This window comes from Podarcis cretensis, assembly GCF_951804945.1.
Source record: "Podarcis cretensis genome assembly, chromosome: 8".
In the NCBI taxonomy this organism is placed as follows: domain Eukaryota; kingdom Metazoa; phylum Chordata; class Lepidosauria; order Squamata; family Lacertidae; genus Podarcis; species Podarcis cretensis.
In genome coordinates, this window is record NC_137177.1 from 24,678,645 (window position 1) to 24,693,314 (window position 14,670).

The window sequence follows — 14,670 nt, forward strand, 5'->3', positions numbered from 1 at the left end:
GTTCTGGGACAGCCATCTGATTTATTGCTTTATAACCTGTTAACAGGTTAGTCTCACCCTTCCAGGTGCGCTTCTTGAATATTTGAAGCCAGGATAACCAATCCAGACTATTGGATACAGGCACATCATCTGAAACATGGTGATGTTTTGTATCCTACCATCTTACTTTTGTGAAAGCATTCTTCTCCCTCCTAATTAGGCCATATGGCTCAATGTTTTGTATTTACTTCTTACTATTAATTATTCTTCGTCCATTTTTAAAAAATTGCTCACTACTTTGGGTGCCATTTTGTGGAGAAGTGGCATACAAATAAACAGGTGTTGTTGATGATGATATGAGCAAACTCCAAGACTTGCTGAATTACTATCTGTCATGCAGATGCTGAAGGGCTATGAAAAACAGATAGGCAAAATGGTCTAGCCCAGGGGTCAGCAAACTTTTCCAGCAGGGGGGCAGCCCACTGTCCCTCAGACTTTGTGGGGGCCGGACTATAAGCCATCCCTCCCCTACAACTCTCCCCTCCCTTCTCCACAGCACTGGCTGCTTACCTGTGTCTCACGAGCGGCAGGGGCTGGCGGAGGCGGTGGAGGCAGAGGGACAATGAGTGGTGCACGAAAGGGCTCTGGAGAGGGGCTGCTTAAAATGGTGGCCGCTTGAGCACTGCTGCTGATGGCACCAACAAAGCCCAGCCCCCTTCCTCCTCTAGGCAGGGCAGAGAGAAACCAGGAGGAGGGAGGGGAAAGGAGGAGGCGGTGCCATGGGAGGGAGGGGGGAGAGGGAAAGAGCGAGCATGCTGGTGATCCATGTGGCAATTCCCGGACCGTCCGTGGGCCGGATCCAGAAGGCAATTGGGCCTGATCCGGCCCATGGGCCTTAGTTTGCCAACCCATGGTCTAGCCATGCCTGAATAGGTGTGCTGTTTAACGGCCAACATCTTTCCATCCCTAGAACAGAAGTTTCACCGACTGGGTTATGTAAGTCAAGGGGGGGGGGGGAATCTCCAGCCTATGGGTCAAATGTGGCCCCTCAGCTTATCTAGCCCTCTCAACGTCACACCCTGCCTCTCCTCAAGCCACACCCCTCACTGGTTCTTCTTCCTACCATCCCTGAATGTTACAGCCTGGCTGAAATGTCCCACTGAACTCTGAGAATTCATCTGGCTTCACTAGATGGAGGGGGTAGATTTGTGATGATGTTGCCTTCCGCAGAGATCGAAAATGTCAGTCGGCATGATTCCCATAACAGAGTTGCAAGGAAACCAGTGCAAATTTCTATTATTATTATTAAGCCAAGAACCATCCCCCCTCCCCCGAGCACATGAATAAAATTTTGGAACTTCCTTTTTGCCATTTGAAAATGTTTTATTTCATTGGCTTCATTTTTCTGTTTTGAATTTTATTAAAAAGGAAGGGAGAAAGAGCACCACTGATTTTGTAATACTGATAAACATTATCCATATGAACAACAGTGTCTATATATATTTACACATATGCCTCTATATACATAGGTCTCTATGTACATATGCCCATAAACAAGATTTTTGTGTTACCTTGGATGAAAATCTCAAAGAGAGTTGGAAAGTTGTTACCCTTTATAGCACTTGGATTTATTTGTTTTTTTAAATGCTTGCCCTTGTCGAGAGATAAGAGTGAAAATATTAAACATCTGGCCATATGAGGTTCTTCTCAAACTCTGAATTTTCCCTAGAGACTGAAAGATTCATTGTGTGAGTTGCCTTTTCCCCTTCCCTTCCCTTCGCACATCATATGGATGGGGAATCAGCTCTGAGCTCCCGCATGGATCTGTAGAAAATAACTCTGTAGGTCTCTGGTTCACCTATGCTCTGGTCAGAATCATTTGGCAGCTGGCTGATACACCAACAAGACATCGCGCATGGACAAAGTGGTACCCTTTAGCAAATGCAGCTCATCTCAGAAATGAGATGTGACATTGGGCTCATTGAGAATGCAGACATTTGATGTTAATTTCCACAAATGAAACCAGGTCTACATTTCATTAACCTCAGCATCCCCTGCAAATCCTTAGTATCTATTCTGTTAGGTCACACCAGCCTATCAGAATCAATTAACCACCCGATCTCCCACCTATCAGCAGATCCATACTACATACATCCATTTTATTTGATTGCTGCCTTACAGGAAATAAACAGAGGAATAAGACTGTAGAATTACTCCTCCTCCAGCCTGCTATTTTTGCAGCAAAAGCTACTGACAAGACTGGAATGGATGAATGTATCTATTTCTCTTCTTTCTCACTTTGTGGGTTTTAAAATCCACAATCCCCTTCTATTTTCTTCGGTAACGTTTCATTCTGGATTGTTTGGTCTTTTAATATATTGTAAACTGCTCTGAGAATTTTTCCTAAAAATGTAAAGCTGTATAGAAATGAAATGAATAATAATATTTTTTCTACAGTAAAAATAATTTTAAAAATCCTTCCAAACATGTTTTTAAATACATATTTTCTCTCCAAAATATTTTTTAGATATTTAATTGCATATTTTGATAATATAAACTGCTGGCAGCTGCAATAATTGGAGGAGTGCTAAAGCCAGTGAACAGCTAAATTCTCATGCACATATGAGTCTGAAAGGTGTGGATCAAGGCATTCAATGTAGAAATTCAGAAAGGACGAATTCCTAAGCTGCAAGAGAATGGAGCATTTTAAGCATATCTTAAAGTGGAACAATAATGAAGCTGGATGGGGATGAAGATGATGATTTGGCACTTCCTCGAGTGGGGGGAGATATGTGACAATATAGTGTTGGAAAGATTTTTTTCCAAACTTAAATTCAGTTCTCCATATTTTGCAATTTTGAAAAAAAAACCCTCCTAAAAATTAATCAACAATTTAGTGCTATTTTTTCCTAATAAGTACATTTTTGTATGTGTACAGTTTTGACTAACGTAGACATTTTTGTATGTTATTTTTCTCTAATGTATTGCTTTTATTGGCATTTTTGGTAAATATTGTCTGGCTGACATACTACATCACAAAATTCAGTTATGCATGAATTTGAAGGAGGACTCTGTTTTGGTTTGCATATTTTTTTTGGAAAATGCAAGTCTCATTGATTTGTCCTTAAATGCAAACTGTCTCAAATTTCTCTCTAATGTCACTGCTGGGTTTTAAGAGAACTCTGAAAATGTCTTTCTTTCAGCCTGCTTTGGGGTAACATTTGGGGAAATGGCTGCACATGTGGATGGCTTTAACGAATGGTTAAATTGCCATGTTTTGGATATTTGTTTTTTAATATATAGTTTGTTATGGCATCGAAAAGTGAAAATGCTGCGAATACCTAAATATCAAAATACATTAAAAAAAAAAATCCTGTGTTTTTTCTGCATTTTTCAGTGTGCCCTGAAAGTCCTTTCAATAAATAACGGGCTGAACTTCACTGCATGTAATGCTTTGAAGGAAAATGTAATGAAAATGATATATAGATGGTACATGACCCCAGTTAAACTTGCCAAAATATACCATTTGTCTGATAACAAATGTTGGAAATGTAAAGAAAATGATGGAACATTCTTTCACCTCTGGTGGACTTGCCCAAGAGTGAAGGCCTTTTGGGAAATGATATATAATGAGTTGAAAAAGGTATTTAAGTATACCTTTACTAAGAAACCAGAGGCCTTCCTTTTGGGTATTGTCGACCAGAAGGTGTTAAAGAAGGACCGAACTTTTTTTATGTATGCAACAACGGCAGCAAGGATACTCATCGCTAAGCACTGGAAAACTCAAGATCTACCCACACTGGAAGAGTGGCAGATGCAACTGATAGACTATATGGAACTAGCCGAGATGACCGGCAGAATCCGAGACGTGGGAGAAGAGAAGGTTGAAGAAGATTGGAAGAAATTTAAGATTTACTTTAAAAAGCATTGTAATTTGGTTGAATGTTAAGATGGAGGCTAGATCATAAATAATTGACCACCACTAAATTAGATGCAATTAGGATGATAAGTGAGATTGAGGGAAAACCATAAACCTTTGGGAGAACTATTAGATTATATTCTAAATGAATGGGACATAAGAATGTAAACAAGATGATAAATTGCGGGCAAGAATTGACAAAGATGCAAGTGGGAGCGGAAGACGTGAGGGAGTCCAAAGAAGTTAAGAAACTATGTTATGATATATGTTACATTGTTTATTATATTTGCATTTATGTTTAAAAATCTTAATAAAAATTGATTTTTTTTTTTTAAAAAAAGAAAGTCCTTTCAATAAATAAATGTGCATCACCTCTCAATCTACTCCAGGCTAAACATACCCAACTCCTTCAACCATTCCTCATAAGTCTTGATTTCCAGATCCTTTATCATCTTAGTCACCCTTCTGCTGCAGCTTGTCAATATCCTACTTGAACTGTGGTGCCCAGAACTAGACACAGTATTCCAGGTGGGGTCTGACTAAGGTGGAATAGAGTGGTACAGTCACTTCCTCTCTGGATACTATACCTCTGTTGAAGCAACGTTACTAGGGTTGTACTACTTTTCTGTTGGTGCTGCATGTTTTCTGGAACATTGACCTGAGCAATGCACTTGAATGACATGATTCTCCCCACGCCTACCCCACTGTGGAAATCTAGAATATTTTATCGCCTCTCAACATCTGCTCTTTTCTATTTCCACTACCAAAACAAGACTCCACTCCAGTACGGGTCCTATTTACCATTCTTTAGGGCAGGAGGGTTTCCTGGCACAGCTGGGTGGATCAACTTTTATACCCAGCCCACTAAATCCTGAGGTGACCTTTGGAATTAGCTGAGGAGAGGCCATCTCGAGCTTGTTTTATCTGACACGAGCCTTCCCTGTGCTTGGTTGCAACTTGGCAAGCACTCATCTACCCAACCTTGGTTAATATAGGACTTGTTCTGTTTGCCGTTTACTTGGAGACATATATAGAGTCCCCTGTGCAAGAGGTCCCACTTGGCTTTGAATTTCTTGTGGGGATCGTTTGCCCATACTGGCCTTGGTCATCAGGTGGTTCTCCATTGCAGGGAGAAGTTACAGTGTCAGGTTCGGTAAACTGGGACAGAAGGAGAAATAATTGGTGAGCACCCTGAAGCAAGTTCTAGGAGATGAAGGGCTGCTTCATCAGACCTGTCCATCAATGCTTCATGGCTGGAGGGTAGGGACACGAACCCTGCACAACCACTCAAAGCCTTATTGCTAGAGGGGTGTGGGAAGAGTTCAGAATTCCCTCAATGTGCTAGCAAGGAGTGGGGGATTAACTGCTCCAAGGCCTTGAGCCATGGTAGCTCATCCAACAAATCTGAGTCTGAGGGACAACGTTCCTATCACTCAGATTTCTAGAGATTAATAAATTCAGACCATTCTGATAGCCTAACTGTTTCGCATAGCAGTCTTACCCATTTGAAGATCCAGTTAAAATAATTCAGTACATTTGTTGCCATTCAAAACCCCAGCTTTTGTTTAGCATCTCTCTTTTACAGGTGTGTGGATGCCACGTGACACGTGAGTTTACTACACAATCTGCCTCTACCGAGGTTATTTATAATATATATAAATTCCTTGGAAGGATAGCTTTTGTATGAACTGTCTTGTCTTTATTGAAGGCATTAGCATTTTTCATACAAATTTGTGTTTCTCCAATGGGATGAATGAAGCAGCCCGTTACGTCTACTCGGGCGACCAGGAGTCCACACACAGAGTTAAAGCTTCTGAGCATCAGCAAAACAGCCAGGTGTCAATGGATAGAGTGGGTGGGACTGCAGAATGTCATTTCCCACAAGTATCAAACAAACATACAGTGGAAAGTAAGGAACGAGAATATCAAAAGAGCCCTCAAAGTCCCATCGTGTCATCGCAACTTCAGAGCAAAGAGATCTGGATGGTTCATTTATTAACCACTGCTGCTTTTTTCATCATGCAGGTTGGGAAAAGGTTCCTCCCATCCAGACCTGAACATCTAGCATCCCTTTAAAATAAAATTAAAAAAAAAACTGAATTGCAATCCGATGCACGTTTGCATGACACCAGAGCTTGAATGCATGCAGTGGGAGTAAATGTGCATAGGATTGCATTGGCACAGTCTCCTTGATCCAAAATATCTGAGGGATGGATGCCCCAGTTCAGCTTTAGACATGCATAGCCATCAGGGCTGCAATGCTTTGCCATTAATAGATTCAAACCATTCTGGTAGCCTAAAAAATGTTGCCCCATTATTCGGGCAGATTTAAACTTTTTGCAAAATTGTTTTTTTAATAAAAAAGTAACAGTTATGTATCAAAATTGGCAGAGGGGAATTATGCTTCTATGACGATGCTGCTGCAATATGTGTACACATCTTGATAAACAAAATATGCTTATTTGCTTTTTATTTATTTATTTGCCATGTAAACAGACTTTTCCAGTTGGATGGGCGTTAACTGTTGGGGTGTCTGATCCAGAGGAGATGCACATGGCAGTAGCTGTTTATTTCCCCATAAATAGGGCCGCACTGCTCAGTAACGAAAACAATGGATATTAGCAAGCATCCTCAAAATAATTGCTTGACTTATATCTTGCTTGCTAGATGTATAAGGTGAAGGTTTCTGAGCACTACTTCCATAAAACTTTTTTCCCCAAGGAAGGACACCTTTCTGGTATTTGCACTAAGAATGGCTGGATTTGGCAACCAATATAAAGAATGCAAATAAACTCAATCTGCACAATGCCTCTTAATTTTGCAGGATTCCAAAATCTTTACCATTTTGTATAATCTGTTCCGATTTTTGTAGTCATAGGAGGTGGCCGGGAGCTGTGCAGAGCACTGAAACGCCATTGCCAGTCTCTGAAAATCCAACTCAGGAAAACCTCTGTCTTCAGAGAGTTCATCAAGCATTTCAAGAATGAATCTGTGATCTTGAAGACTGGAACTCAGTCATGTGTTGTTGTTCTTTTTTAAAAAAAAACACACACTAAGATGAAAGGTCTCAGCAAGCTGAATTCAGTGCCACATTCTACACCCTTGTGAAATAGTGCCATTGGCACAGCCTTTTAATTACTCTTGTAAAAAGTTTGTAGAAAAATGAATGGTGGTTGCCTTTGCTTTGAACACAGGAAGCCACATGTTGCTATTCACAAAAGTAGCATTTCTCAGTATGAATCTCTATGTTCAGAAAGGTGTAGAGGAGCCCTTTAATTTCAGCTTATGGTTTCCATCAGTTTCACCCTCAAATAATTCCCCCCACTATTCTGGCATTGATATCCAGCATAAGTGCCATAATGTACCCTAGGCCTTGTTTGGCTACCTCTTAGCTAGGAGGAACAATTTTGGTTTTCATTTTTGCACAGTGACCTATTGAACTGTCTTTAACCCCTGCAGGAAAGTGGTGTCCTAAATCTTCTTGGAGGCACCATTGGTCATCTGGATGCAAAAGCCAGTGGCTGAATACAAAAGAGGGCTGGTTTCTATCACATGACTAGAAATCTGTACTCATTAGGGGTCTGCGAGTCTTGTCCCCACCCCAATTTCAGAATACCTTTTGCCTTTGTTACTCTTTGCTTCACATTTCTTAGCATTTCATCCATCTTGGTATTCCCATTTGTTGATGTTGGGTCCCCCCCACCCCAATTTTAAAAATCACTACTTTGTGCCCCCAGCTTTGGTGCTGCTGCAGCTGTGCAAAGATTCATTCCTCCTGGCAGCAACCAGGCTATCCCCCCCCCCCAAGATTGCCCTGAACATTGTGCCATTTCAGGGCATTGTGGAACAAATAGTGATCCCCACGTAATCTGGTGGCTCCCAATTTGGCCGACATCACCACTCTGGAATGATGCAGATATTTGGGGAATGAATGGGGACTGCCAGGAATGGCTGCCAAATAAGGTAACCCTCCTAAATGTGCACAAAAGGGGGTTCTGGATAGGTCTCCCATCTGTTCCCCTTTGCATACCTCTAGCCACCAAGAGTTCTCTCCTTTCTTTGCTAGTTCAGCCAGTGTCTTGGCCAATCAGGATTTTAGGGGAGCAACTGAGACTGCAACTAGGGTCCTTCAGTGGTGAGATGAAGAGCGTCTTTGCAGGAAGACACTCCTCTGTTAATTATCTGTGAAAAGTCTGTTACCCAGAGTGGGAGGTGGCTGATGGAGGAAAGGGAAGGAAAGTGGCCCCACAGATTCTGACACACACACACTCCAGCTCCAGGCCCAACTTCACAGCTAAGGGCTCAGAATGAAGAAATGCTACCCACCCAATTCTCTTATTCTTCTGCTGGTAACCACCACAACTTATGCTTTTAAAGTTCTGATTCACTGAACCAAGCTACAGAAAATAAATGTGGAAGTGTCTGTCCCTGTGTGCCGGGAGAGCAGGCTTACCTTTCCAGGTAAAATGAATTTGAACCACATTAGTCCTATGTGCTGAAATAATTTACAAGTGACCTCCTTCCATCTCAAAGCCACAGCCAGCCCACAACCTGAAGCTCAGGCCTGGCCCTTAAAGAAAGAATGGATCTGCATTGCCATTGGCATCTGTCTCATCCCCATTTGTCGGCCAGTCCTCAGAAATATGGTCAAACCCCTTTGGAGGATAGACTTTTCTGCTGAATCACTTGCTGGCAGTGTCCGAAACCACTGTATGTATGTGTCTGAGATAGAGACAGAGTTAGTTCTAGTGGCTGACATTCTGAAGAATGGTGTGATATCTGGGGTGATTCAGTGTTGGGGTAGGTAGCCCTCTTGAAAATGCCTTGAAAGGGCTGGAGGATTGATGCTCTAAAAGGGAAGCCCCTTCTAAAGCTTCTGCTGTTTGGAGTGGAGTATCCAGGCACAAAGACATGGTGGTTGTTACAAAATCTGGTCTGGCTACCTTAGTCTTGGAGCAAGTAGCCTGTGTGCTTTCTTTCTCTTAGATAATCCCCAGAATTCATTCACTGTGTTTTCCTACAGGTAAGGTTAGACCAGGGATAAATTCAGAAACACTCTTTGGAGGCAGGCATTAGTCTGGAAACAATAAACGTAGGGTTATAAACAAAGAGCGAAAAACTGTACACGTCCCAGTTTCCACTGTCAGTCCAAGATGGCGCACACTTTCCCACAAAAGGGTGGTTGCCAAGATTTTGCATGGTCGCCTTCAAAGAGCTTCTTATAAGCTTTCAGAACACCACTGTTTCTTCAAATCTCCTGTGGTCGTTGTGAAAGATGCTGGACTTCAGCTCTCCTCCCAGTCTCGGTGGCATGGATCCCTTTCTAGGCTGTGATTGGTGTAGTCACAAGGAGATTAAGCCTGATGCTCTTCCAGCATACATGCACAAACAACACACAGGTGCCAAACTCCAGGCTGGCACATACACAATCGTTTTGTAGATGGGATGAGTTTGTGTAGGCTCTGCTCTGCCAGCAGCTGGAGAAGTGGGAGCAGAAGCTTAGGAGGAAAGATGAAGGTAGGGGATGGACAACATGGCCCCGTATCTTGCCTTTTTAGTTTTCATTCTTTTCCTTGTATTCTCTTCTCTCCTCCTCCTCCTTGCTCTTACTCAAAAGTCTGGATGCAAAATGCATGTTTGGCACAAACCCAAAACAAACACTTGCCTGCGCACTTCTGGCAAGGTGCTATCTGGTCTCCAGTGACTCCAGGTATTCCAGGGCTATGTCATAGCAGAAGTGGTACTGTTCCTTTAAGGGGGAGGGGGAAGAGAAAAGAAGGATTGTTAAGAACAGGCAAAGTGCACATTCACCAATGCTTTGCAGTGCGTTTCCCCATAAAATAAGCATTTGGTACATAAGGTACACGTTCTTATGGGCACATTTTGTTCACCAAAACGGCATCATAAAAGTGCACAACTTGACTGGGAGTGAAGGCAATTTCAGGAGTGTCAGATCAGCTCAGTCCACTGCAAAAAGCATACCAAGCAAATTTCTCCTCTGTCTCTGGTCCAGCCTTGCGAAAAATGCTGGTAAACACCCAGTGCAGGATTTACATATAAGCTAAACAAGCTATAGCTTAAGGCCCCACACTCTTGGAGGCCCCCCCAAAAATTAAAGGAAATAAAACTAGATGTACATTTCCAAAATACAAGATAAAAAAATAAATAAAATCTACATACAGCAACAGTATTTGTGTTGTGTAGGCTCCTATGATGTACATATTTTGTTATGTGCAAATGGCTTTAGATACCTATGAGGTACATAAATTACCATATAGCATATATTCAATACAAAAAACAGCGACAATTTGTTGTTGACAAAGGACAGCTGGACATATAAAGGGCCCCATTACCTTCAGTAGCTTAGGGCCTCATCAAACCTAAATCTGGCCCTGAAAACACCTCTTTGCTGGAGAAATTCACTACAATTTAATTTAATTTAATTCTTTATCACTTTATTTATTTTTATATTGGTATCTCACCTTTCCTCCAAGGAGATCAAGATGGTGCATATATTTCTGCTTTTCCTCATTTTATGCACCCCCAACAACCCAGTGAGAGAAGTTAGGCTAAGAGAAGGTGACTGGTGCCAGGTCAGGATCAGTGATGAGCTATATATTAGTTCCAGGGTCACAGACAACATGGGTTGTATGTAACCCATGCTAGGCCTTCTCAGAGCAGACCCGCTATTTTTTCTTGTTGTTGTTCATTTCAGTGGGTTTACTGTGATGAAAATACAACACTGCATCTCTGAGAAACACTTCACTGAGGAACACTATTCACTAAAAACATGGGGTGTGGGTTATGACCCTCTTGTGCTGCTTGCAGGCCCCATGGCTGGCTGCTGAGGGAAACAGGATCCTCATCTAAATGAGCATTTGCTCTGGAACACAGCAAGGTGACTGATACTGAATCAGACCACTGGTCCATGTAGCTCCTTATTGTCAGTGACTAGGCAATGTAGCATCCTCCACATAAGGTAAGGTAAAGGACCCTGGACGGTTAGGTCCAGTCAAAGTCGACTATGGGGTTACGGCACTCATCTCACTTTCAGGCCAAGGGAGCTGGTATTTGTCCACAGACAGCTTTCTGGGTCATGTAGCCAGCATGACTAAATGCTTCTGGTGCAACAGAACACTTTGATGGAAACCAGAGCACACAGAAATGCTATTTACCTTCCTGTCGCAGCGATACCTATTTATCCACTTGCACCGGCATGCTTTCGAACTGCTAGGTTGGAGGGCTGGGACCGAGCAACGGTAGCTCACCCCATCGCGGGGATTCAAACTGTCAACCTTTTGATCAGCAAGCCTAAGAGGCTTAGTGGTTTAGACCACAGTGTCCCCCATGTTCCTCATCCTCCACATGCTGTAATGAGGTGTGACAGGAACTGTAGTGTCAAGAACACTTGAATCTCTCACCAACACGAACATTAAAAATGAGATAAACAACCTCAAATACATGTAAAGGTAAAGGTAAAGGGACCCCTGACAATTAGATCCATTCGTGACTGACTCTGGGGTTGCGGCGCTCATCTTGCTTTATTGTCCGAGGGAACTGGCGTACAGCTTCCAGGTCATGTGGCCAGCATGACTAAGCCGCTTCTGGCGAACCAGAGCATCACATGGAAACACCGTTTACCTTCCCGCCAGAGCGGTACCTATTTATCTACTTGCACTTTGAGGTGCTTTCGAACTGCTAGGTTGGCAGGAGCAGGGACTGAGCAACGGGAGCTCACCCCGTTGCGGGGATTCGAACCGCCAACCTTCTGATCGGCAAGCCCTACGCTCAGTGGTTTACACCACAGTGCCACCCGCATCCCTTTCAAATACATGAAGAATATATTAATTGCTTTGTCCATTAATATGTAATTTTACAATAAACACATAATTTCTAAAAATGCCATCCAAATAAATTAACCCTCTTCAGCTCTTCCTGTACTGAGATCTTTTATGTAGGGCTTGTAATGGTAACCTGACAGCTCTTTATCTGCATACATAACTGAATATGGTTATCTCTTACCACACAGGGTTGTTAAGACAAGATGGGCATAAGGAAAAGAACCATACATGCCACTTCAACCAGGCCTTTGGCTGATTGACATCCAATGCCCTTTGAAAATGTGTTGTGGAAGGCGGAGGTAATTAACTTGTATTTATTATTGTTTTTATTATGTACTTTTTAATATATTGTGATTTTATGTTGTGAACGGCCCTGAGATCTGCAGGTACATGGCAGTATACAAATTTAACAATTAATAATAATAACAATAACTTTTCTAAGCAATGGTAGGCTATTGATCTCTTCCCCCTTTGGTGCCTGCGAACAGGGCCACAAAAGCCTCTGTGAAATGGGGTGGCATTTTTCGCTCTGCAGTAGCTGCAATCCTACGCTCACTTGCTTGGAAGTAAGCGCTATTGAATCCAGCTGGGAAAATTCAGGTCCACTGGGGAAGATGGGTTAAGATTTCTCTGCATACCTTCGTTGTCCAAAAGCAAATTTCAAAATGGAAAGGAACGTTGCTGTATAAAGAAAGAGACAACAAACTCTCATGAAAGCCAGAGTGCAAAAGAATGATCTGCTATTAGGATGTCAGGAGAGTAGGAAGGAAGGGGGAGGATTTAGGCATCAGCGGAGTCCGCAACAGCCTGGGAAAGAGATGAAAGAGGAGCCAAGACCACATTTTGAAAGGGTGTTCTCTGAAGTAGAAAAATGACAGCTCCTTTTAAGAGGTCGTCTATGCAGCAGAGTGCTCTTCTTTTATCTATATCCTGCAGCTGATATGATGGATAATTCTTTTGTATTATATGAGTTTCCTACTGGGATGGTCTGAGACTATCCTACATTTATGCCACAGTCGGGGGGCTGTGTGAACTGTGGGCACCTTAAAAGTGAAAAGAATAAGGATCGTGATTGATATTCTGGAGGAAATGATCTAGTGTCAGTGTTAGGTCTGAAGGCAACGGACCGGACATAGCAATGCCAATCATTTTGCTACCAATTGATCAGAAATAAACACTCCCTGAAGCACCTGCTCTGCATTTTGTACCACGTGGCGTACTGGGGCCCAGCAATAGCTGTGGCATGAAATTAGCTACATCCCGAGCCACCCAAAGCACAGGACAGAACTACCCCAAACCCTGATTTGCCATGCTGGAGGGGGGTCTGAACTGGGCAGAGGCATCCCTCTGCTAGGTGGTGGAAGAACTGCACCACAAATTTCAGAGAAGTGAAAATTTCAAAGGATATCTGTTTTGGTTTGTGTGTTAGTTTGAAAAATGCAAACTAGGTAGTTTCTCATTAAATGCAAAAAAAAGAAATTCTTTCTCATCCCAGCTCAACTGAAAGAGGGGCTCAGGATGTGTCTGTGGCTGCCCTGCCCCCCGGGGAGGGGTGATTGGATTGCTCTGAAAATTCTTGATTCCAGTCTCCAAGATTAAGCCAATGGCCCATCTAGTCCAGCACCCTGTTCTCACAGTAGTCAACAAGATGCCTATGGGAAACCTGCAAGCAAACCCCAAGCACATTAGAACTCTCCCCACCCCACCTTCATGGTTTCCAGGAGTTGCTGTTCAGAAGCTTTACTGGAGCCACCATGACTAGCAGCCATCGATAGCAGTATCATCTGTGAATTTATCCAGTCCTCTTTTAAAGCCACCCAAATTGGTGACCATCACAGCCTCTATGGGAGCAAGTTCCATAGTTTAACTAGGCACTGCTTTGAAGAAACATTTTCTTTCATCTTTCCTGAATCTTCCAACATTCAGCTTCATTGGAGGTCCATGAACATTATAAGAGAGGGAGAAAAACATCACCTATCACATTACCTCTTCCTTGTCTTTTCTCTAAACTAAAATCTGTAAACCAAGAAGTCCCAAACACAGCAATCTTTTCTCATACAAGAGTTGCTCCATCTGCTTCATCATTTTGGTTGCCCCTTTTACTTTTTCAATAAGATGGTCAATCTGGGTCTGGGTTGCACTACAGGTGACAACCATTTTGCATGGGGGTTCTGTTCCTGGCCCCCTGTTATGCCCCATTCCACCCCACCACCACCCTGTTCTGCCCTCTTCCAGGTCCAAAAGGACCCACGCGTAGGCGGTCGCATGTCAATTGGACGCAAGCAAAAATGTTGCCGCCTGTACTTCAGACTGCAGACAGGGGTTCATGCAATGGACTATGCCCTCCCAATCATTCTGACTTGGCCTTTAACATGTGGAAGGAGCAATTAAGATATAGGCAACAACAGAAGTTTGGCTGGCTGCTAGAGAAGGCATTCCATCCAAACACTTAAGTACAATTACTTCAATGGAAGCAGCAGCCAACTTTTCAAGAAACCAATTAGTTTCTTGTGGGTTGGGGAAACCTGAGCCCAGAGCCTCAGGTGCCAGTGGTCTCCAGAAGGGAAGAGAATCAAAGAGTGAAGGCAACTGTACAAGAGACTATCTAATGCTTTTGGATTAAGAAAAAGAAGATGAAGGTTGCTTTCCTTGATGGCAGCATTGAAACATCAAAGGTCTGTAGCAGAAAGGATGCACACAGGGGCCAGATCCTCTGCGGGTTCAAATCAGTGAAACTCTACTAATAGCAAAACAGACAAGATCTCATTTACTCCTGTGGTGGATCATTAAATTGAGTCTTCAGGAAACAGCCTTTGCAGGTTCAGCTGAGGTTGGGGAAAGATTGTGTTCCGGATGAAAACACTAGTTTGCATCTGCTAATACCTTGCAATTTAGCCCAATAGGCTGTCCGACTCTGTGCCAGTTCTTGCA

At 42.8% G+C, this 14,670-nt stretch overlaps 1 protein-coding gene across 9 annotated transcripts in view; it reads right to left on the bottom strand.

Annotated features, from left to right (window-relative positions):
- Nucleotides 1-5,575: 5,575 nt before the first annotated feature.
- The window catches only part of PTPRU (protein tyrosine phosphatase receptor type U), a 379,961-nt gene continuing 370,866 nt past the window's right edge, over nt 5,576-14,670 (bottom strand). For all 9 annotated transcript variants that reach the window (XM_079985896.1, XM_079985895.1, XM_079985889.1 and 6 more), the window contains one exon: nt 5,576-9,647. In XM_079985896.1, the coding sequence (XP_079842022.1) occupies nt 9,585-9,647 (63 nt within the window). In that variant the 3' untranslated portion in view covers nt 5,576-9,584. The remainder of the gene's footprint in view (nt 9,648-14,670) is intronic.